We start from the raw sequence: 25,606 nt of genomic DNA, 5'->3' as shown, positions 1-25,606 counted from the left end.
CAGTGCCTGACAGCTGGGATGAATTGGATGAGGGCAAACAAATCAAAGCTTAATCCAGACAAGAGAGAGGTGCTCCTGGTCAGCTGAAAGACAGATCTGGGAATAAGGATCCAGCCTGTGTTGGATTGGCTCCCCATAAAAACCCAGGTTCATAGTTTGGGGATATTTCTGGATTAATCTCTGAGCATGGAAGCCCAGGTTTCAGTGGTGACCAGGAGTGCACTTACACAGCTAAAGATAATTTGCCAACTGCCCCTATTCCTGGAGAAGTCAGAGCTGGCTGCAATGGAACACGGCTTGGTTACATCCCATTTGGATTACTGTAATGTGCTCTCTGTAGGGCTGCCTTTGAAAACTGCTCATCAGTTGGCCCAAAGAGATGCAGCCCCATTGTTAACTGGAGCTGGCTTCAGGAAGCTTATAACTCCCTTGCTGTGATAGCTCCACTGGCTACCGGTCCGTTTCTGGGCACAATTTAAAGTGCTGGTTTTGACCTATAAAACCCTATACAACTTGGGTCCAGGTTATCTGAAGGACCGTATCTCCCATTATAAGCCCACTAGAGCAGCAGTTCTCAGCCTGTGAGTTGCAACCCCTTTGGGGATCGAATGACCCTTTCACAGGGGTCACTTAAAACTATTGGAAAACACATATTTCCGATGCTTTTTGGAACCGATTTTATGGTTGGGGGTCACCACAACATGAGGAACTGTATTAAAGGGTCACAGTATTAGGAAGGTTGAGAACCACTGCATTAGAGTGTTAAGATCGTCCAGAGAGGCTTTACTCTCTGTCCCATCATCCTCTCAGGCTCATTTGGTGGGAACAAGAGCGAGGGCCTTCTCAGTGGCTGCTCCAAGGCTCTCGGACTCCCTCCCTAGAGAGCCCAGGATGGCCCCCTCCCTGTCTCCTTTTGGAGGCAGACAAAGATATTCTTGTGTTGTCAAGCCTTTTCAAGCTGGGATTTAAATGCAGTGTTATTTAAATTTTAACATTTGTATTGAGTTTTTAACATGTTACATTTTAATTCATAACTGTTTTAAGCTTAAAACTTTTAATTGTTTTTTAAATTTTATATTCATACATTTTACTTTTTGTACTGTTTTTAAATTGTGTTGTTTTAAATTTGCTGTTCACTGACTAGAGTCCCCATATTGAGAGAAAGGTGGGATATAAGTAAATAATAATAATAATAATAATAATACCACTCACTGGGTGGTCTTTGGTGAGTCACACTTTCTCAGCCTCAGAATACTCTGTGGTAGCTTCGCCTTAATGTTACCAGAAGTCAGAAATAACTTGAAGGCACACAACAAGGTGAAACTAGCACAGGGTTTTCTTGGTAAGATTTTTTTCAGTGAGTTTGCCTTTGCCTTCTTCTGAGGCTGGGTGTGTAACTTGCCCAAGGTCAGTGAGTTTCCATGGCTGAGTGGAGCTTCAAACCCTGGTCTCCAGAGTTGTAGTCCAACACTCAACCCATTACATCACACTACCTGTTGTAGGCAGGAACAAAATGCTTTTCAGGGTATCTGATGGGAGGAGACCAGCAACTATTTTATCCAGTGTGCTAGGGAATAACACCATATTTGTACACATTGGCTATAATTGCTTCTTTCTTTCCTAGAAACTCGTCAGGGACTGACAACCAATGGCTCAAGGATCAGCGCCAGTCCAAGGAATAGCTATGAACTAAAGCAGAATTCCATTTTTTTTGCACTCCAATTTTATTCAACAGTTTACTGCAAACATTCTGCTGCTGCTGCTCAATACTAAAAGTGTGTTTGTCCAGCCTTCCTTCACCATATTCCCAGTGCCAACGTTGCTTAAAAAATGAACACGCACACACACAAAAAAAAACCCCATTTCAGATAGAGAGAGAGAACATGCAGAAAAAAAAGGGTTGGGCTATAGAAAAAGACTGCATAATTTCTTGAACTTCAGCTATGTACATAATCTAGTTAAACAGAAAAATCTGGTAGAAATGCCATTTTAATAAGGCCTACAGAACTGGCATCCAAGGAAAAAAAAACCCGGGATGGACATACTAAATGGCCTATTCACTCTAGGCAATGATCCACATCTTGTCTACTTGTAACCATCAGAAAATCCCATCAGCGTAAGATGCATTTCATCCTATGTCAGTTAATGTTTGAGGCTTTGCTGTACATTGTTTTCTCCATCTTGAAATGGCAGGTGTGGTACTGTTCAGAAATAAGGTCTTTCAGGGGTGACATGAAGTATTAGAAACATCATAGTACATTAAATACAGACTTGTTTCATTAAACCATACTCCACTTTTTTGGAACTTGACATCAAACCATGACACAGTTCATGTGAACAACAGGGATGTTTAAACCTATTATATTCCAGTGTAGACACACCACACCCTCAAGTCAGACAAAAGCTGCACCGGCAATTACACACCATGTAATTTCTATCCAACTTGGGGGCATGGTGTTAGACATCACTCACCCCACAGCCAGCTCAAAGCCAGCTTCAGCAGCAAAGGGACAGCTTTTGTCCACCCCAAATAGGAGTGGATATTTTCCGCTCCTATTTGGGTCAGAAGCTGGCTAAATTGGGGCAGCATCTGTTTGCCATGGACCCAATCTAGCCTAAAAGAGGCTGCTCTAAGCACCCTAAATTGGCCACTTTTTTGCCCTAAGTTGATTGTGAATCACTGTTAATGAAAAGTGAGCAAATAAAGAAAGGCTAATTGTGTTTAGTCACTGTCATAGATTCATAGAGTTGGAAGAGACTGCAAGGGCCATCCAGTCCAACCCCCTGCCATGCAAGAAATTTAAATCAAAGCATCCCCGACAGATGACCATCCAGACTCTGTTTAAAGACCTCCAAAGAAGGAGACTCCACTACACTCCGAGGAAGTGTGTTCCACTGTCGAACAGCCCTTACTGTCAATAAGTTCTTCCTAATGTTGAGGTGGAATCTCTTTTCCTGCAGCTTGCATCCATTGCTCCGGGTCCTAGTCACTGGAGCAGCAGAAACAAGCTTGCTCCCTCCTCAATATGACATCCCTTCAAGTATTTAAACAGGGTTATCATATCACCCCTTAACCTTCTCTTCTCCAGGCTAAACATCCCCAGCTCCCTTAGTCATTCCTCATAGGACATGGTTTCCAGACCCTTCACCATTTTAGTCACCCTCCTTTGGACACGCTCCAGTTTCTCGACATTCTTTTTAAACTGTGGTGCCCAGAACTGGGCACAATATTCCAGGTGGGGCCTGACCAGAGCAGAATATAGTGGCACTATTACTTCTCTTGATCTAGACACTATACTTCTATTGATTGCATTGGCCTTTTTAGCTGCCGCATCACACTGTTGACTCACGTTCAATTTATGGTCTACTTGGACTCCCAGATCCCTTTCACATGTAGTCTCATTCAGCCAGGTGTCACCCATCCTATATCTGTGCACTTTAGTGTACAGGATTTTTTTTTTTTAGAACTTTGTTTTATGACTCCTTCTACCTTTTGAATATCAACTGATCCCATATACTTCACCTACCACCTGAGACTGCAGTTAAAAAAATAGACATGATTCCAGCAATCTTTTTTTCCAAGCAGCCTTTCATGCATAGGAAAAGTGGAATAACTCACCTTCTCTACAGGAAGAAGGGTTTGCAACAGTCGAACAGTGAAAAGTGAAATGCTGAGAAACGTTATTCTGTGGTGCACTATCAGTTTGGGCTGCTCTGAATCTGCATTATTTTTGTGGTACAAAATGGTGTCACCTAATGAATCTAGGATTCCAAGCAGCTTCTCCTTCTGAAAATTGAAAGCAAGTGGGTAAGTTAATATTCATAAACAGAATATACCAAAAATATACACATACACTATGAAATTACACTCAGAGAAAACAAAGACACCCCACTTAATCTCTTCCTAATCCCGTTTTAAAGATTCTATGCATATACATGTGTGCATATACTTACAGACACACACTCTCTGCTTCTATAACTGAAAGGTCCTTTTCAAGGTCATCTCATGACACAAGATTCAAGGCTCAAAAGAAATTCACTATAAAGTCTAACCTTAAGAATGTGTAGAGAAAGTCTGGTCCAGTTAACTTTGCTTGGAAATCAAATTCTGCTACAGCAATATGCTTTCTGAGCTGTACCCCAATTGTAGAAATCCTCTGTTTACACAACTCAGCAAGTTTGCTTTTATCTGCTTTTCAAAAGCAAGTTGAAATGTTTGGTAAAGGAATCCTTACATACTTTTTATGAATGTATGCTACTAGCATAAATTGCCAAATTTAACAAATGAGATTTCCAGCACAGCTCATCCTTAAGCTCCTGACTCATTCAGTAAGGGAATGAAAACAGGCACTTTTAATAAAAGAGAGAAACAAGGTACTGGTGGAGAAACAGAGGAAGAGCTTAACTGAGAAAAATGAAAAAGGATGGAGTAGGAAGGCATGTAATGTAAAAGAAATTACTATCAGCCCTCGGTATCCATCGGGGATCCATTCCAGACCAAAATCTGCAGATGCTCAAGTCTCATTGTCTTCAATGGTAATGTGGCCATGTGGCTGCTCCACCATCGGGGACAATGGGATTTTGCCAGCCCGCTACTCTCGAAGCCAGCTTCTCTGCTCTCACTGCAGTGGGCGGCAGGGGGTTGCCTCCTCTTCCCACCTGCTGCCGATGCCTCCTTCCTCCTCTTCCTTCCTCCCTCCCTCCTCTTCCTTCCTCCTTCTCCTTGCCTCTGCCTCTTCCACTTCCTGCTACCGCCGCCTCTGTCTGTTCCTCCGCCATGTGGACTTACCATTCATGAATGCTGGCATCCGCGGATGGCAAGTCCACGGATATGGAGGTACTACTATAGTCATTTTCACTCTACCAGTTGCACTATGGGTATACTGCATAGTGATTGAATGTCCTTTTAAAATCACATCTACAAATATCTATCTATAAAAATGTGAGACTAGATTATCTATGATTTTATTTAAAAAGAAAAAGAAGCTGTGTTGCCCATCCTGAAACTTTAGTATGTAATGGACTAGAAACTGAAATAAAATAAACACAGTACATTTCTAACTCATTTCTACAAAAAACAGATTGTAAACTACTGTTAGCTGAAAACCAACGTTTATAATATTCTTACAAGTTCCAATCCAAAGAGACTGCTGTCTTCCCAAACATCTTCTGACACAGCGTCAACAATAAGCAGAAGGTCTTCAGTGAGCAATTCCAAAACTTTCATGGTCACTCTCCTACTGCCTGAGAGTTTACAAGAGAAAGATGTTAGAACAATGACGCTTCCAGCTATTTAGCATAAGAATGTAATATTTTTGATTAACAGATGTTTAGGTCTCATCTTCACTGCATAAATAAACCAGTTTGATACCACTTTAACTGCCACGGTTTAATGCTATGGAATTCTGGGATCTGTAGTTTTGTGAAACGTCTAACCATGTTTGTCAAAGAGCTCTGGTGCCACAAAAAACTACAAATCCCAGAATTCCATAGCACTGACCCATGCAGTGTCAAACTGCATTATTTCTGCAGTGCAGATAGAGCAATAGAAAGAGGAGCGTTGAACCCTTCCAAGTTTCAGAGTGGTAGCAGTGATAGAGAGTCCTGGTGGCACAGTTGTTAAATGCTGGTACTGCAAGGGGTCCAAGGTTGACTCAGCCTTCCATCCTTTCGTAGGTTGGTAAATTGGTTTACAGACTGTAAACCGCGAGAATTCTGAGTTCACTGATAAGCAGTATAGAAATTCAAATGCTATTGCTAATGCTATAGTCCATTGCAGAAAAAAAAATTGTGGAATATTACAGAACTGGAGTAGGAATTGTATGGCCAACCAGATATTGTTGGACTGCAATTCCCTACAGTCCCAAACATTATGAATAATAGTGAAACTATGGTGAGAGATGCTGCAAGTTGTAGTTTTGACATCTGGATGTCTGCACATTTCTCATGCCTTTTATACACTAAGGAATTATTGTGATATCAGCTAGTATTGAGAAAGCCAGAAGTTGTCTGAATGCAGCTTTCATCAGCCCTAACATAACCAATGATGAAAGAGGGTGAGAACTGCAGATCTATAGTATCTGCAAGGCCACATGTTCCCCTTGCCTGGTATAGGTTTCTGTGGACATAGTCCACACTTTCTTAATTAGAAGGAACTCATGGGTACAAATAATGAAATCAAAAAGAAATAAAATACAGCAAATACAGATAGTGGTAATCGCCTTAACAGTCACATTCACAAATTATTATTTGGATGTCAAAACCAACATTCCTGTATGCCAAATCCAAGAACCCTGCACTGGCAAGTCATTCAACATATTCAATGTGATAAAGAGTCTTTGTCTCAAGGAGGCAAGCTTTGAGACAGATCAATAGTTATCCTATCAGCTCTGGAGATAGCAGACAGATCAACAGGCATCCTACCAGCTCTGCCCCAGATTTGCCAACAGAACCCTCTCCCATCAGTCTTAATTGTTAGATGGCAAAAAATAGCATATGATTACCCTCAATTCAAATCTCCATTCAGCAATTACTCTCAGTCAGCGACTTTCCATTAATCTCTATCTCTCCATCTGCCCTAGCTCTCAAAATTGCTGAAAAAATTAAATGAACTGAAAGGAAGAGCCATACTTACTGTCCTGAATTCCTTGAAGAAAGTGGCAGATTTCAAACAAAAGTCCACAGAATGCACCAAAATTCACTGTAAGTGAATATGCTCATAAATCTTCTGATAAGAATCCTTGTTTCATGCATAGCTACAAAATATTGTTTACCTGCAAAATTTCTATTTGAGTTTTAAAAGCCTTTATATTTCTAATAGAATAACAACCTGAGTTATAGAAAATCTGGACTCTTATAAACAAAACCTTCCTTTTAAAACAATCTCACCTGTTCTTAGAAGAGGCACAACATATTCCAAAATAGCTACACAGAACTGAGGAAGACTAAGCTGTAGAAACTGTAACTCCAAAGTGTCCTCACTCTCCAGTTCTGGCAGGTCAATATGGCCAATATCCAAAGGTGACTGGACAGATATTCTGGAATTTACATTAACATGAGAACTGCTTCCACTACAAAAAGCAAAAATGGCATTAATATACAATTGATAGCTCTACTATTTGCAAGCATCAGGCAACAAGCTTAGCAAATTCCTTAGCTCAAGGTCATACTGTTGGATACCCCAAAATTCAACTTACATTCATTATTTATTTATAAAAAAAATATTTACCTCTAACTTTTGGATGTAAAAAAAATTACTAAAGCAAAAACTAAATAAAATTAAAGATAGAAGTTATAAGCCAGAGAAGACAGACAGTTAAAACTTCAGTATCACAAATGAGTGCCCTGAAGGCAAGATTGAACATGAAATATAAACAAACAGTGGGACCTTGGTATCTTCTGGGGTTTGGTGCCAGGATACGCCCAGGGATACCAAAATCTGTGCATAATCAAGTCTCTTATATACAATGGCAAAATCAAGGTTTGCTTTTTGGAATTTATAATTTTAAAAAATATTTTCAAGCCATGGATGGTTGTATCTGTGGATAAAAATCCATGGATACAGAGCGCTAACTGTATTCACTTGGAATTTGGGGAAACTTTAATTCTAACATAGGGCCTGAACATATAGGCCAAAATAAAGCTGCTTCGGATCACTTTGGAGGTATGCTGTTTAAATGCTACATGCATCCTAAGAGGCTGAAAGCCGCGCTCCAGTCCTAAGGACTGCAGCACAGCTTTGACACAGCTCCTGGCCTCTTAAGAAGTGTGTATCATTGAAACAGCATACCTCCAAAGTGACCCGAAGCAGCTTTATTTTGATCTGTCTGTTCGGGCCCATAATTTTTAAAAGCTTGTCTGCCAGGTCTCTCACCTAGAAGATGCTGCATCCCAATCCTGACCATCTCCTCTGGGACGCTGACCTGTACGTCCTATCACAGATGGTCGAGGACTACTACCTCCAGGTGATGGATTCTGAGAATGAGAGAGTCTTCTGGCATCTTGACAGTATGACACAGAAGAATTCTGCGAAACAGCACCTTTTATAATGTTAAATATATATGTAAGATTCCTGTGTGCCACAAGCACATGAATGTCAAAACTGTCAGTTAAAACCCCTATTTGTTCAGCTGCATAAAAAACAATCACAACAAACCACAAATTAGAAGACAATTCAGATTCCACATCAGCAAATTCAGATCTCCTGTCCTTGACATTAAAAATGTTAACTATAATAATTCTCAAAACAGTAGAATTGTGCTAAGGAATACAGAAAGCAAGGGTGGGGAACTGGTTTGGGGCAGTGGGACAATTTTCTCAACCCTCTCCATCCAGATGATGGCAGGGGCATAATCATGCCCCAGACATCACTGTGTTTCCAGCCAGCAAAAACAAAGAGGAAAGTGAAGTACACTCTGCTGGCAGCCCCATACCTGACAAAAAAGACAACTTTTAATATATTTTGCAGGGAAGTTTGATCAAATATTTGCCATGAGATGTATTTCTTCTGTGAAAAGCAGAATCACACTGATAAAAAAGAGAAAAGCTATATGAGCATATGAAAGGCATTACCTGTCAAGCTATTGTATCAGCTAACTGTACTAGGCAAGGAGAACCAATTATCTTTGTGCCATACCACTATAACTGCGTTCAACACAACATGGGCAAATTCTTTCTTATAGTCACTAGGATTCTACATTACATCTCATGTGTAAATACTTTAATTCCCAGACAACAAATCAACTTGAAATAAATTATTTCTGGAAGCAATGCACCATATCTTTTGAGGGTTTCTTTTTTCCTTTTTTGCAATTACTGTAGCTGCAAGTCCTGAAAGATATCTGAACGACTTCAGTTACAAACGCTGCTGTTGCTGAAGGCATCTGGATACACTCTAGCTATGAGTCTTTTAAGATGTAGGCCAGGGGTGTGCAAGTGGTCCCCCTAAAAGATTTTTTGGCTCTCAACATTTGCATCTTCTATAGTCAACATCTCTAGAATCTGCAAATTTTTATTGTATTTTATTTTGTCAAGCCAAAAAGGAAGGCAAATTGCTCCTCTTGGAAACATTCAAGTCCATGAATTTACTTTTTCAATAGATTTCAATGTCTCCCTGTATTGTTTAGCATGAAAAATATACATTTTTGAGAGCCAGAAGCAGACTTCCAGCCACTTTGGATTCTTTGTTTTATGTTTTAGTAGTCCATGCAGCCCTTGGAGGGTCCCAGGGCATAAAAATGGCCTCTGGACCTTCCCCAGTTGCCCATTCCTGATTAACAACAACAATAATATTTTATTTCTTCCCCTAATCTCCTCAAGGCTTGAGGCGAGGTATAGCATATTAAAATACAAAACACCATTAAGAAGAAAAAAGCATTAAAAACAGTTAAAATATATTATAACACCATTAAAGTACACTCATATGAGTACATTCTTTAAAATATACAAATTAAAAAGTCATGTTTTAAAATCGATTGGGTAGGCTTGCCAGAAAAGATGTGTCTTTAAGGTTGTTTTAAATGTCATCAGCATTTTCAGCGGTTGTTATCTTTTCTGATAGGTCATCCCATAGTCTAGGGACAGCAGATGAAAAGATCCTCTGGGAAAACATTGCCAGTCTAGTCCTGACCTCAAATATGGTGTTCATTTCTACCTGGCTCAAGAGAATGAGACTCAAACTGACTCCAGGTATAAAGGTAGAAGGTGCTGTGGTTCTGCTTTAAGAACAGAACCCCGGAGACCATCTACCTGTAATTTTTGAAAGACATAGACACTGGTCTTCTGGCTGGCACATGGGAGGATGGGACCCTGGCTGACTCCAAGTACAATGGTGTTGTTGAAAGTACTCAGAGATCATATTTCTGAGGGTTTCTTCAAGTGTTATAATTGGAGCAATGTTTAGCTTTGGGTTAAATGTGTAAGTTTTGGAGATATGTAGATAGCTCTCACCCTTGGTCTCTATTTTTCTCTTTTATTAGGCATTGCTGTGAATTATCAATTAATTTCTTCATCTTGTATATATTTATTCCTCTGTGATACCTAGCTTACTTAAATTTTGAGTTGTAACTGTAACTGACTTATCTGGAAACTTTGTTTTATGTTACGTAACATTTTTTGGTTAAAGGAGCATGCAAATAAATATGTCTTCCACAGAAATTGAAAAAAATGTCTGGTTAAAGTATAATGAAGAGTTAGCTTACTCTATTATAGCTATGTACAAACCTGTATCACTTGAAAGAAAACTTGGATCTCTATGGAAGTTCAGTCTGTTTCTTAAGAAGACACATAACTGTTCCAGACATAGGACACCCTGTAAGGCTAAACGGTATTGTCCATCTCTCCCAAGAGCCAGTGTAGTTAGAGACAGGAGACTCTGAAGTAAGCAAAACTGTGTATTATTGCCATATCTACACTGTGTTAAGAACCAGAGAGACAGATTTAAGGAATGGCTATGCTTATGTATCAGATAATCCACATACACAAATAGGAACTCCTTCCATTTCCATTTTGACTTCCTATGGCACTAGCGAAATGTCTCAAGTATGATACAAAACAAATAAAAGCACGTCAGAACCTACTGTATTTCTTATGCACTGAATGCAGGAGTACATACATAACTGAATTTGGTGTAACGGCTTAACTGTTTGTGATAATGCACCATTAAGGAGTTCAATATTTATGTCTCCTTCTGAGACTGAGCAAGTGTGATTTGCCTGAGATCACACATGGGTTTCTGTGCCAGAGTACGGGAGTCAAACCCTGGTCTTGAGAATCATAGTAAAAAGCTCAAATTACTACACCATGCTAATTCCAAAATCTCTGTTTTCTGTTTCATTTTTCTTTCTTCCTCAGATGGTAAAAATTAAGATACATTTGGTGTGGAAGGATAGCAGTTTGTAGCTCTGTCTTTAGCATAGCTCAGGGGTAGGCAACCTGCGGCCCGCGGGCCGGATGCGGCCCGGCAAGGCCTTGGTGGCCCCAGCCCAGTCCTGCCGCATTGCGCTGGGGCCTTTGGGGGGCAATTGTCTAGAAGCCTCAGAAACATGCATTTATATTAAATTTTTTGAAAAAATCAGCAAATTTTTTGCGTTTCCTCCATTTTTTTTAAAAAGTGTCTTCCATTTGAAAATTTTTGTCCACATTTGTCCTGGTTTATTATATATTTATTTATTTTTTAAATTATTTATTTATTTTTTTGGCTTCGGCCCCCCAGGTTTGTCCTGAGGGACAGCAACCCGGCCCCCGGCTCAAAAAGGTTGCCTACCCCTGGCATAGCTTATAGTCACATTTGTTTGTACAAAATTAAGACTTCTGTATAACCAAGGTCAACTGTGGTTAGTACTCAAATGGGAGACCACCAATGCATAGCAGGTGTTGTAGGCTATGTTTCAGAAGAAGGAACTGGCAAAACTACATCTGAGTATTCCTTGCCTCAGAAAACCCTGTGAAATTCATGGGGTCACCCTAAGCAACAGGCAGCTTGAAGGCACAATTTGGTATGTTTCATGCCTAAGTTATGAATAATGCATTTTACATTACTAAAACAGTAAAGTAAGTTTAAATTTGTTATAAAAATATGTATTGCATATACTGTATTTCAATTTTCCCCAAGTCTGTTCTTGTTTTTTCGAACCCACTCCACAAAGAAAAATGGGTTGCTTCCCTATGGCATTAGAATTACATAATGTTTTTTTAAAATACGTTTACTCCTTGGCAATGAAATATTTTAGTTAAAAGTATTCCTAACCTGTACAATCTTAGGTCTCTGAAGAAAGATCTCAGCAGGAAAGTCTTGCATGATAACATCTTGTAACAGCTCACAGGTATTCCAAATTAATCTGTGACTCTTACTTCTCAATGAACTGAAAACACACATTTAAATAAATGTATTTGGAACTACCTTTTAAAAGAAACCTATGTCAGCTACTATGTTAAAATTGATTTGTTTTAGCCCACCTATTGATATCACATCACAAAACAACACTCCTAGGAAGGCTCCTAGAGTTTCTGTCATTATTGGTCTATGTAATTGCAATTTATTTCATTCCGCCCACACGAATCATTGATGGGACAGTCATTCACAAGGAAAATTGTAGTGGCCTGGATCGAGTGGTAGCAATGTATTTTTACAACTCCAAACATACTCAATGAGTGATCCATTAGCTCCTTGCACAAGTAGGTCCCAGCGCTGGCCCATGCAACAGAGAGGCTGGGTGGTATAACATGCCAATTGGATACCTGCTCCACCCACAAGTCAAGACCACATCAGGCCAGCTTTGCAACCATTTCTCCTTCTACAGGCTATGCTCTCTCTGATCCCACATTACACTGATGAGATTTTTTGCTCCACCAAAGCTACAAAGGATCTCAAACACTGTTTGCATAAAATACCATTAATGTAATGTACCTTTCACTTGATGAAAGAACATGTCTATCTGTTGTGGTCAGAGATAACCAAGGGAATGTAGAAAACTTCAGACATTTCACTCCGTGTTTGACTAGGGGAAAGAAAAGTATCTTTTGTATGCACCATGACACCAAACAAAGAGAAAACAAACATGCATTCATTGTTCTTACAGTGTAAACTGATAATGCTTTCATGACAGATAAATCTGATCTGGTATTAAGTAATTTCTACTATCATAAATGATAAATTCTCTGAAGTTCTAATGTTAAAGACTGTGGCCTGTTACAGACAGCCAAAATAAAGCTGCTTTGAGTCACAGTGGAGGTATGGTGTTTCAATGATGCATGCATCCTAAGAGTCCAGAAGTCACACCAAAGCCATGCTCCAGGCTGGAGCGTGGCTTTGGTGCGATTTCTGGACTCTTAGGATGCATGCATAATTGAAACACCATACCTCCACTGTGACTCAAAGCAGCTTTATTTTGGCTGTCTGTAACAGGCCTATGTCTCAACAAAACAGATTTTGCAAAATGGAAAACTTTATTGTATTTTGCTCTGCCTTTGAGCAGACGTTCAATCCTGGACATTTAGAAAAGAGTAGGAATAAGATACAACCCCCTCCCCCTGCAACTAAGTACATCCAGCTCTTTACACTGCAATCCTATGGTTCATAGGAGGGTGTGCCAACAGTCATAAGATATATTGAATCTTCCACTGAGGCTGGATAGAGTACTGTGACTTCAAACCCTCTTCCCAGACCCTACCAAAAGTTCTTCATTATCTTCCTCCCTGATGTCAGAGCTCTGACAGTAGAAGGGGTAAAAAGGGCTAAGGCAGGGATAGTGGCATAAAAAGGTCAAAGGAGAACATAGACCTACAGATTCGAACGTATCTTGTCAAGCATTACAATTACCTACCACTTTGTTGCTTTGGTGGGACTTCTGTCTCTTGTAGATGACTTTTCCTTTGTTCGAAGTATCCAACATGAGCATCTTGAGACAAAACTTAAGGATATAGAACCATAATAAGAAACAGCATTTCCTGTGTTATACAGTTCGTCCTAATACAGTCTAAACTATTTTATTACAATGCAGTGGGGGGGCGGTTGGAGGGGGAGTGTCTTTTGACATGTAGCCCTTGCCTCATTCATTTTTGAAGACGTGTGTTCCTAAAGTGACACATCATTCTTCAGAAATTACTTAAGGAACAGACAGTAACAAATATGAATGCCCTTAGCAAGAGTCAATAACCGGCCTGAGTAAACTCACAGTCTTTGCTGCAAGATTTGCACTTCACTAATAAACATATCAAAAGCAAAGGTGTAACTCACTTGGATTACCCAATGTTGAGCAGGGCTGGGCTTGATGTGGCACTGCATGATAATCAGAAGACATTTCTGAAGGTAGCACAAACAGCCCATCCAGAATCCTATCAATCACATCCTGTAGATTTGGGTCCACATTTGGACGCAGTTGGGAGAAAAACTCCACTCCCCCAATCCCAACGAACTGCTCCACAGCCAATGGGTGCTAAAATTAGAGAGACAATACCAGGTTAATAATAAGTGAGAAATGTTTCTGGGCTTTTAAGAGGAAAGAAATTTTGTTGTCGTTATGTTCCAACTTATGGCAACTCTATGGCAAACCTATCATGGGGGTTTCCAGGCCTGAGAGTGTGTGACTCACCCAAGGCCACCCAGTAGGTGTCCATGGCCTAGTAGTGAATTGAAACCCGATATCCAGAGTCATAGTCCAATGCTCCAACCACTACACCATGCTGGCTCTGGAGCATTACTGTATACAGTGGACCCTTGTTATACGCTGGAGTTTGGTTCCAAGATCCCCCGTGTATAACAAAATCCGTGGATGCTCAAGTCCCATTAAATATAATGACATAGCAAAATGGTGTCCCTAATAAAAAATGGAACATCAAGGTAAATTTATACTTTTTTGGGACATTTTGAAACCGTGTATGCTTGAATCCGTGTATAAAAAATCCGTGTATAAGAAGGGCTGACTGTATAGTCATGTATAAATCTAGAAATTTTAGTCACAAATTTGAGCCCCCAAAAACTGAATCAACTTATCCACAGGTCAGTATAAGTACAGTTGTCCCTCTGTTTGTGCGGACTTTGAATCCGCATCCCTCGCTTACTCACGAGGGGCAAACAGAGGGACTTCAAATGAGGTATGCACTGCCATTCAAGCCAATAGGGTTTGAATATTGGCAGATTTTTGTTTTCACCGGGGGTCCAGAACAGATCCCCCATGAAAACGGAGGGGTGACTGTAGTGTACTTTAATTCTTATTTTAAAAAAGGCACAATCCCCTGGTGAAAGACAAAAAAGGTAATCTGTCCTAGAAGCATTGCCCCCTTCTATCTCATACATTCAACCATTAGTGTGAGCACAAACAATTATGCCTGCTGGGATTTTGTAAATTCTTTGTTATTGTTTCCCTTTGCTTCATCCTTTAGCTCCTTTGTTACATGCCCCAAAGTTTTATCCTCAACTTATCCATTGGTCATATCAAAATCCTAATTTTGGCCCCAAAACCTGCCCTCGACTTATGCATGAGGTCGACTTACAGTTGAGTATATACAGTAAATTAAAAGCCATCTTTCCAAAAGTCAGTTTTTCCTCACTGTGAACATTTATATATTTATTTCTATTCCACCTTCCTCCCAGAAAAGGACCATAGGTGGATCACAAGATAAAAACTTTTTAAAAACTCTACAATAAATTTTTTAAAAACCATTAAAATCATATACAGTGAGCCCACGCCATACGCGGGCTTCTTATAGTCGGCTTTCAGCATACGCTGAAGCTGCCTGGGAAATGCGTGTATGCCCTGTGCACACGCACTGCCGCATGGCAAGCACGAGCCCCATTATATTCAATGGGGCTCATGAATGGTGCGTGTGGCTGTGTGGCGAGCATAAGCCCCATTGGTTATAATGGGGCTCAAGCTTACGCGTTATTTGCTTTACATTGGGGGGGGGGGTCTGGAACGGATAAAGCAAGGCCCAATGTAGTTAAAACAGTATGAAATTAACTTAACAAGAAGATTTTCTAGTGACCTCACCAAGTGAGCCTGTGATGCTGGTGGAACCATGAGAAAATCTTCTCTTGAAGATCTTAGGGCTCTAGCAGGTTCATACAAAGAGATACAGTCTCTCAAATAGTCTGGACATAAGCCATATAGGGCTTTATGGGTCATGACCAGCACTTTGAATTGTCCTCGGAAACGAACCCGTAATCAGTGAAGCTGTTTCAACAAGAGAGGTATATGCTGTCCATAACTGAGCCCGGTCAACATTCTAGCTGTGGCATTTTGAACCCACTGAAGTTTCCAGACAATTTCCAAAGGCAGCCCCATATACAGTGTGTTACAGTAGTCCAAACAGGATGTAATCAAGGCATGTGTCACCATAACCAGATCTGACATTTCAAGAAATGGGGACAACGGACACACTACTTTTATCTGTGTGAATGTACTCCTGGCCACTGCTGAAAACTGGGTATCCAGGCTCAGAGTTGAGTTCTGGAGAACACCCAGGCTGTGAGTCTGCTAATTAAGACTGTTTCTGTTAATAAATGCCACATAGGAGCAAACAGTACAAGAAGTCCTACCTTTACCAAGTTGCTTATTAAATTTAAGACTTCTTCTTTCATTGGCACTACAGGAAAGTTGAACCACTCTAAAAGATTGAGAAATAGCAATTTTTCTTGTACCAGATCAGCATATGCAACCAAGCAGTGGTCTATTTTACACAAAATGTTCTTAAGAGCTCGTTCTCGAATCTCAGCCAGCTGATGACCTGTTCAAAAAAGAGAGAACAAAAAGGAAGATATTTCAGAAGAGAAAAAAATCACATTTTATTTAGTTATTTTTTTAATATCCCACCTTTCACCCAAAATGGCTTATGTATAAGTTAAAATAAAATAGTTAAAACAACAGATAACTATATGCAGTAATTTAAAAATAACAAACAATCCAATTAAAATATGCATTTAAAACAGTTAAAATACATTCAACAGACAAAAAGTGATACAGCAAACCCACTGAACATCCTTCTGCCCCAACCTGTTAAAAACAGAAGGCCTGTTGAAATAAAAAGGTATTTTCCTGCCAGTGGAAAGAGAGCAGAGAGGGGGCCAACTGTGAGTCTTCATCTCCCTTGTCTTTGCCAAATAAACTTGTGAGTGTGCTGAATGGAGAGAAAGCCCTCCTCGAAAAGCATAAGACTCAGGCAGACTAATATGAGCATGTATGGGTGATTAGTCAGGAACTAAACTCTGGAGGATTTCAGAGGTCATAACTAGCACTTAGAGTTGTGAATGTGAATTGTGTTCTGGTCCAGAAACAGACCAGAAGCCAGTGAAACTGTTTCTACAAGGAAGTTACATGGTCGCCACACCAGTCCTGCTCAGTAGTCTACCTGCAGCATTTTGGAGCTGCTGAATTTCCAGATTGTATCAAAAGGCTATACCTTATACATAATCCACACAGGATGTAATTGAGGCAACTGTTAATGTGGCCAGATCTGACATCTCCAGCTGGCGCACAAGTCTAAAGTGTGCAAACACACTCATGGATGAGTTCTGAGTACACCCAAGCTATGAACCTGAAATTTCAAGTTGAGGCTGAGTCCCTATTCCCTGATCAGCCTTTTGATTGACAAGAGAACCCTGTAGTTATATTGTACTTCGGATGCATTGGTTCCAGCATATACCTGCATATATACAGCAACCTAAGTGAGATCAAAGTGGAAGGCACCAAATATAATTTACATATGCATATGTGTGAGTGTGGATGGGTATTGTTGTGTCCCTTCAAGTTGTTTCCAACTTATGTCAACCCTAAGATGACAGGGGATTTGCCATTGACATACTCTGAGGTTGAGAGTGTGACTTGCCCAAGGTCACCCAGTGGGTTTCCATAGCCAAGCTGGGATTCAGACCCTGGTCTCCAGGATTGTATTTCAGTGCTGAAATCACTACAACACACTGCCCCCCCCCTCTCTCTCTCTCACACACACACACACACACACACACACACACACAGAGAGAGAGAGAGATGGCCTTCGTATACATGGATTTTTTATACAAGGATTCAAGCATCCACAGTTTGAAAAAGTTTTTTAAAAGTATAAATTTCAAAGATCAAACCTTGATTTTCCATTTTATATAAGGGACACCCTTTTGCTATTTAATGGGATTTGAGCATCCACGGATTTTGTTATCCACGGGTAGGGTTGCCATAAGTCAGGACCTCCAAACCGGGACAAATGTAGGGCAACATTTTCAAATGTAGGGCATATTTTTAAACAATGGAGGACACACGAAAAAATTTGATTATTTTTAAAATATGTTAATATAAATGCATGTTTCTTAGGCATGCTCAAAATGGAGGACATTTTGGCATTATTCCTAGACAGATGGCAGAAATGTACTTCCCTTTCTGGCCAAACCACCCCCCTCCTCATTCCAAAACACACGACAGCACATTTGGGCATTTCACATGGCTTTACTTAACATGGCCTCTTGCATATTTCAGAGGCTTATTCCATAACCAAACCCTTTGGGTTTAACACTGAACATGGGTTAACATGGCTATGCATATCGAACATGTCAAGGTGGTTAAACAAAAAGTGGATTTGCCCTCGGTTTCATAGAATCATAGAATCATAGAGTTGGAAGAGAACGCAAGGGCCATCCAGTCCAACTCCCTGGTGTCTTGCACCAACTATACTTCTCAGAAGTGTGTACTTGGTCAAGGTACTTTGGTTTTTCTTCACTGCGCATGAGTATGTAAAAATCAGAGCAAATTACATTGGCCATGCCTCAGAGGTTTCATCATAATCAGCATTAAAAGGAGAAAAAACATACAGAAAAGGCACTTTGGAAAGTCACACTGTCTCGGCTTCAAAAACAATGGGCACAGACCTATGAAGCTGACTGATATCAATATCACCACCACCACCACCACCATCATCACTAACAATGTTAAAAGAAAGCAAACTTGTTAGCATTAAAAGCAGAAAAAATACACAAAAAATAGACTTAGGAAAAATACACAGGGTCCAAATAAATATTAGAAAAATATACAAGGGCCACGCACATCCTCCTCCTCCTCCTCCTCCTCCTCATCATCATCCTCACCTCAGTGCCAAAGGAAATGGCCCTCTCCCCTCTGCTGCCTTGCTGGGACCGGTCCACGTGGGGACCAAACAGAGGAGGAGCTCCTCCTCCTGAGGCTGGCTGGCCAATGGGGGCAGACTGGGGCTGGAACAGCCCCGCCCCCTGCCAGCACTCACAGGCTCTGGCCTGCAGCAGGGGCGGGCTGTTCAACCCTTGCTCTGCCAGCCTGCCCTCAGGAAGAGGAGCTCCTCCTGCTTAGCCCTGCGTGTGGCCCTGAAAGGGCACGCAGCAGGGCAAGGAAAAGCGCTGGCAGCTGGCAAAGGCTGCATTGGGGGTGGTGGCCCCAGAGGCGGCTGCGCGTGACGGCCTCAGCAGGAGCGGCCGTGCGCGATGGCAGCCGCCACCGCTGCCACTGCAGCGGCAACCTCCTTGACCCAGGAAAAACATGGGTCAATGACGAAACCGTGCAGGGACGCCGCCTAGTGGCGAAAAAGCAGGATTGTCCCGCCAGCAGCCGGCTTATGGCAACCCTATCCATGGGGGATCTCAGAACCAAATCCCAGCGTATAACAAGGGTCCACTGTATATGCAACCCTGTACCCAGTTACCAGGCATTAACAATTCCAGTGGAACTTAGAATAATCACATGTAGGACTGCACTGAAATCAAAAGGACTTCAGTTAATCACAATTAATTTCTCCCATTGACTTCAATGGGTCTATTTTAAGCCTGGTCATCTGGATCCAAACTCCATGTTTTTAGCCCCCTTCATTCTACAACTGAGCATAACCATATAAACCATAGAAAATAGTACAACATTGGTAAGGCACATACAGAGTTTGAAGGCAGTATTTGGAAATGCTACAGCTCTCAGAATCTATCAGTCAACATAGCAGCTGACCATGCTGGATTCTGGCAGTTATAGTCCAAAAGGGGATTTTTTTTCTATACATGAGGTGAAAATAATGCCAATGCAATGATGGAACTGCTATATCAAACAGGTTCCACAGTTGAATGCAGAAAATTAAAATCCCATCTATAGACTTAACAAAAAAAACAGAGTGACTCTGAGGATATGTTTAGTTTCAACCCAAAATATGTGTTATATTGTCTCAGTGGCTAGAAGTGAAAATGTCAAATGAATAAAGTGAATCCCTACATTTAATTCTGCTTTCAAAATGTTAGTAGAGATTGACAAAGCCCATTATACAGATTTAAATTCACACCATACTGGTTTGTTATTAGCCAGGATCTCTTTCATAGAGCTACGAGATGCTACTGCTATAGGTAAATGTGTAAAGCTAAGCAGAGTTTATAGAAAGCATTTTGAACTGAATAGTACTTTTTATGACTGAGCAGACACAGCATTACTGTTTTCTAACAGAATTCAATAAACAAGAGCTTCCACTAAAGGAACTTGCTTTCTAGTTTCATTTTACACTGTTTTTGCTCACAATGTACATCACTGAGAAACCTGGCTCTGACTAATCAAAACATCCAACAAACTACTTTAAACAGAGCTATCTATCTCAGTACCCTAAAGGCACCAGATCCCATCTGATCTTGGAAAGATCTGCCCTGGTTAGCAACTGGATGGGAGACTGTCAAAGAATAGCTGGTGCTGAAGGCTCTGTTGCAGAGGAAGGACCTGGCAAAATAACAATTGAGTATTCCTTCCCCCAAAAAACTTTATGAAATTCAGGGGGCTGTCATGTGTCGAGAGGCAACTCGAAAGCACACACACAAGGAAGACAACAGTAATTTGAACCAACACAGAAATACCCTGGGGATAACCAAACAACCTCATAACACAAATGAAAACGAAACAAAACAAACTAATTTACTAGTCCCCCGAGAGCAAATATCATCCAAGAAGAAAATAGCTCCCCTAAGAATATAAAAAACAGTTTGTTACTATTATCATTGGTTTCATGATCTAACCAAGTTGTTATCATATGGAGTTTGAGCCTATCAAATGACTTAAGAGTGCATCCAAGAATCTAACAGTCAGTGAAGTATTGTCAGATAGTATGGCACTCACCCATTGGCACTACCTTTCTATGGGGGCGGGATTGTGTGGTTTCTGTGAAGCAAGAGACTGTGCTGACAGTACTATTGCTACTGGAAGGGTCTCCCAAGTCAGACAGGCTTTTGCCAAGAGACCTGACTAAAACCTCATTTAATATAGTTTAGAAACCAAAAACTAATTTGATACAGAATCACTCATTGCTCAAGTCAACAAGAGCCACATCAGATGTCAAAATTCCTAGAAATCAGACAAAAAAAATGGTTACAGGATGATGGTAATAATGATGAATTACTACTACTACTTTATCCATACCTCATTTTTACCCAAATACCAGGACTTAAGATTGTCCCTTGTCCCTCCTCTATTTAAACAACAACAAGAACACTGTTTACAAAGTTGTCACATTAGCACATTTTACCAGAGATTTCACCATCTCTGCAACTTGTCAGAGCCAAAAAGGTGAATAGTGAGAAGGGGGGTGGTGAATATGCAGCCTAATCCTATATATAATGTACAGATATCATCCCCACCCATTAATATGATCTACTCATTAGAAAATGTAGATGAGACTGTAAGGCTGCAATTCTAATATATGTTTACCTGGAAGCAAGTTTAACTCTAAGCATGGGCTTGCACCATTTAAGCTGCTGCCCCAAACAGGTTGAATCCCTCTCATCTGTGATTCTGAAATCCAAAACTGGGCACCTTTGCCCTCTGCGGATTCAGTGTATACATATTTTGTTTCATACCCCAAACTTTTTAAAAATATTATGTACAAGCTATGTGTATAAAGTGTGTAAGAAAGATAAATTGTGAAGCCAAAGGCTTTCATGGCTGGCATCCATAGTTTTTTGTGGGTTTTTCGGGCTATGTGGCCATGTTCTAGAAGGAAGAATTTCTTCTAGAACATGGCCACATAGCCCGAAAAACCCACAAAAAAATAAAGATAAATTCATTTCATGTTTAGACTTGGGTCCCATCAAGAGTTCAACCTAGGTAACAAGAAAATCAAAATATTCAAAGTGTTCCTGTACAGAGACTGCAGTCAAGAAATAAGTAGACCAGGAATGGGAAGGGCAGCCATGAAAGAACTAGAGAAGATAGCAAAGTGTAAAGATGTACAACTGAGCACTAAAGTTAGAACTGTCCAAGCCACTGCATTCCTCGTCTCCATGTACGGATGTGAGAGATGGACAATGAAAAAAGCAGATAGGAAGAAAATTAATTCATTTGAGATGTGGTGCTGAAGAAGACTGCTGAGAGTACTGTGGGCAGCCAGAAAGACAAACAAATGGTTCCTTGAACACATTGAGCCTGAACTCTCTCTGGAAGCCAAGATGACTAAACTGAGGATGTTGTACTCTGGCCACATCATGAGAAGCACAAGTCACTAGAAAAGACACACAAATATATACACACACACACGTGTGTGTGTATACAGAGAGCGACTAAAATGGTAAAGGGCCTGGAAACCATGCCCTATGAGGAACACCTTAGGGAGCTGGGGATGTTTAGCCTGGAGAAAAGAAGGTTAAGAGGTGATATGATAGCCCTGTTTAAATATTTGAAAGGATGTCACATTGAGGAAGGAGCAAGCTTGTTTTCTGCCGCTCCAGAGAACAGGACCTGGAACAATGGATGCAAGCTACAGGAAAAGAGATTCCATCTCAACATTAGGAAGAACTTCCTGACAGTAAAGGCTGTTTGACAGTGGAACAAATTCCCTCGGAGTGTAGTGGAGTCTCCTTCCTTTGAGGTCTTTAAGCAGAGGTTGGATGGCCATCTGCCAGGGATGCTTTGATTGAGATTTCCTGCATGGCAGGGGTTGGACTGAATGGCCCTTGTGGTCTCTTCCAACTCTGTGATTCTATGATTCTGTGATTATATATATATATACACACACACACACACACACACACACACACACACCAGATGCTAGATGGATGGACTCTATTAAGGAGGTCAGAGGTATGAATTTTCAGGAACTAAGCAGGACAGTGGAGGACAAGGGGTCTTGGAGATGTCTCCTCCACAGGGTCGCCATGGGTCTCTCACCCCATTACATATCTCTGTGCAAATGCAGATACTGTATTCCAAAACCCAGACAAATCTGAAACCGCAAACACTTCTGGACCCAGGCCTTTCAGACAAATGGGGAGGGAGACTCAGCCTGCACACAGATTATCTCTGAGCAGACAAGACTCAGGTCCAAAACACACTGCAGGAATAATCCACTTTGAGACCGCTTTAACTGCCCTGGCTCAGTGCTAGGGAATTCTGGGAATTGTAGTTCATTTGTGGCACCAGTGTTCTGTGACAGAAAAGGCCAAATCTCACAAAACTACAGTTCCCTGAATTCCCTAGCACTGAGCCAGGGCAGTTAAACCGGTCTCAAACTGGATTATTCCTGCAGTGTGTTTTGGACCTGAGTAGTGAGCATAATGGTTTGAGCACTGAAGTGTGACTCTGGGGACCCTGGTTCGAATCCCTGCTCGTCCATGAAAACCTTTGTGTAAGTCACACTCTCTCAGCCTCCAGAGGGGAAGGCAATGGCCAAACCTCCTCTCAAAAAACCTTGCCAAGAAAACCCCACGATCTACGGTTTGCTATTAGGGTCACCGTAAGCTGGAAGCAACTTGAAGGCTACAACAAGAACAAGAACGAATAACAATATCAACAATAACAACAACAGACAATATTTGCACTGTTGCAGAGTTGCTTGCTGGCTCTGCTGCTAGTTCCCAAACTGTGCCCCTTGAAGGGCTTTTGTACTTCAGCTCCCAGAAGCCTCAGCCATGTTGGCCAACAGCCTGGGATTCTGGGAGATGAAGTCCAAACTTCCCTTAAAGAGCACAGTTTGGGGAGCACTGTGCTAGAAAGGGAATGCCCTTGCCTTTCCTTCAAAGGCTGCTGCTGAAGAAGGGCAGGACGAACCCACTTACGGAGTTTCCGGATCAGGGGCGCCAGGGAGAGCTCCGGAGAGGCAGCAGAGCCGGCCATCTCCGCTCCGACCCACATTCAACCGCCGCGCCTAGAGCGCCCGCGAAGGCGTAAGGAGAGCGCGGGAGGTGACGTCACCAGCGCGAAAGGGATGCTGGGAAGTGTAGTCTCCACGTTCAATCCCGCAAGAGGCGGTGAGATTTGGCATCGTTCTCGCAATGCTGGGGTTATTGCCCGGTGGGAGGGGGAGGGAGAAGAGCAGAGAGAGTCGAGAGGGGATTTCTTCACTCTCAAGTGAAAAGCACGTCCTCTCTCTTTCCTAGACTTTAGGACACACTGCAGTAATAATCCAGTTCAAGACCGCTTTAACTGCCCAGGTTCCAATGCTAGGGAATCCTGGGAACTGTAGTTTATTCTGACATAAGAGCTCTCTTGACAGAGAAGGCTAAATGGTTCACAAAAGGAAACTATTTTGATGTAAACCACCTCAATCTTATTAGAGAGGCGGGATAGAAATTATTATTATTATTCCCAGGATTCCCTGGCACTGAGCCTGGGCAGTTAAAGCGGTCTCAAACTGGACTATTTCCGCAGTGTGTTTTGAACAACCTATGGCTGCATCCGCACAGCAGCAGTAATCCAGTTTCATAACACTTCAACTGCCAAGACCCAATGCCACTTTGCTTAAAAGGCGTTCACAAGAATACTGGATCACCTGCAACGGCATATAAACATTTAGAAAGAAAATAAATCACTAAAGCATTAAAAGCAGTGTGGCTTTAAAAACATTTGGCATACGTTCCAGTGACCTTTGTCAAAGTTGTAAGTAGATGGTACTGTGTGAAGTCCAAGGCTTTTATGGCCGGCATCCGAATCAAGGAACACGAGAGACACTGCAGACTGGGCCAGCCTGAAAAATCAGCAGTAGCAGAACATGCCACAAACCATCCTGGGCATAAAATACTGTTTGAAAACACTGAAATTCTGGACCCTGCCAATCACTACCATGTCAGGATGCACAGGGAAGCCACTGAAATCCACAAACACCTGGACAATTTCAACAGGAAAGAGGAATCCCTTAAAGTAAACAAGGTTTGGCTACCAGTCCTGAGGAATAGCAAAATAAGGACTCGGCAAATGCAAATGGGAAACCATTCAGAGGCAGGGGCTTTCCCAGCAGATAATGACCACCAATTAGCAGACACTAATCCTCTTTTGCATTAGCCTCCCAGCCTGAGGTCGGCCATCAACACAGAGCAATATACATGCAAATCACTCCTGCATTCCCAGGCTCACACAGTATATATACATCCAACTTTTTCCAGGCAAAGCATTCTCTGAAGATGCCAGCCACAGATGCTGGCGAAACATCAGGAAGAAACTCTTCTGGAACATGGCCACATAGCCCAAAAAACCCACAAAAAACTAAAGATGGTACTATATCCCACTTAGCCTACCAATGTTGGCAAGAGAGGAGCTAGGACATAACATATGCTATACAGTGGTGCCTCGGGTTACGAAATTAATTCGTTCCGCCATTCCTTTCGTAACCCGAAAATTTCGTAACCCGAAACACTTTTCCGTTAGCACTGGAAAGCCTATAGCTGCACTTTGCAGCATTTGAATTTCGCGCCGAAATGAATTTCGTAACCCGAAAAATATTTCGTAACCCGAAACAGTTTTTGCCAATCCAACTTTTTCGTATCCCGGAAATTTCGTAACCCGATCATTTCGTATCCCGAGGCACCACTGTACTGTAGTTTTGGGGAATCATTCACAAGCTGTATAAAGGTACATACTGGTCTATTGACCTCCTGTTAGTGGGAATTGCTATAGTAATCACAAACTTACAAAGAAGAAGGAAATTATTAAGTCCCAACTGGGACTCTTGGTTTGTTGACCAACATCAAATTATTGAGTCAGTTTGGGTAATCTGTTGCTGCTAGTTTCTGATTCTATACTTTAGTTATTCTTACTGCAGGAAAGAGCTAAGTGAGAGCATTGAAGCCATGTTTACAAGCATGTGTCATACAAATGACAACGAGTGGACAGAGCTCATATGTGGTGTTTATGTGTGAGGGCAGAATATA

At 41.3% G+C, this 25,606-nt stretch overlaps 1 protein-coding gene across 4 annotated transcripts in view; it reads right to left on the bottom strand.

Moving 5' to 3' along the window:
- RTTN (rotatin) overlaps positions 1-23,649 on the bottom strand; it is a 109,605-nt gene extending 85,956 nt beyond the window's left edge. For all 4 annotated transcript variants that reach the window (XM_042463499.1, XM_042463501.1, XM_042463500.1 and 1 more), the window contains exons 1-11: positions 23,519-23,649; positions 16,037-16,224; positions 13,736-13,934; positions 13,323-13,409; positions 12,407-12,497; positions 11,747-11,861; positions 10,222-10,372; positions 7,874-8,039; positions 6,889-7,070; positions 5,129-5,244; positions 3,620-3,787 (exon numbers count right to left, since the gene is read on the bottom strand). In XM_042463499.1, coding sequence (XP_042319433.1) covers positions 3,620-3,787; positions 5,129-5,244; positions 6,889-7,070; positions 7,874-8,039; positions 10,222-10,372; positions 11,747-11,861; positions 12,407-12,497; positions 13,323-13,409; positions 13,736-13,934; positions 16,037-16,224; positions 23,519-23,594 — 1,539 coding nt within the window. In that variant the 5' untranslated portion in view covers positions 23,595-23,649. The remainder of the gene's footprint in view (positions 1-3,619; positions 3,788-5,128; positions 5,245-6,888; positions 7,071-7,873; positions 8,040-10,221; positions 10,373-11,746; positions 11,862-12,406; positions 12,498-13,322; positions 13,410-13,735; positions 13,935-16,036; positions 16,225-23,518) is intronic.
- Positions 23,650-25,606: the final 1,957 nt, after the last annotated feature.

Source organism: Sceloporus undulatus, chromosome 4 (genome assembly GCF_019175285.1).
Source record: "Sceloporus undulatus isolate JIND9_A2432 ecotype Alabama chromosome 4, SceUnd_v1.1, whole genome shotgun sequence".
In the NCBI taxonomy this organism is placed as follows: domain Eukaryota; kingdom Metazoa; phylum Chordata; class Lepidosauria; order Squamata; family Phrynosomatidae; genus Sceloporus; species Sceloporus undulatus.
The sequence above is the reverse complement of the archived record's forward strand: the minus strand, read 5'-3'. Positions and strand labels throughout refer to the sequence as shown.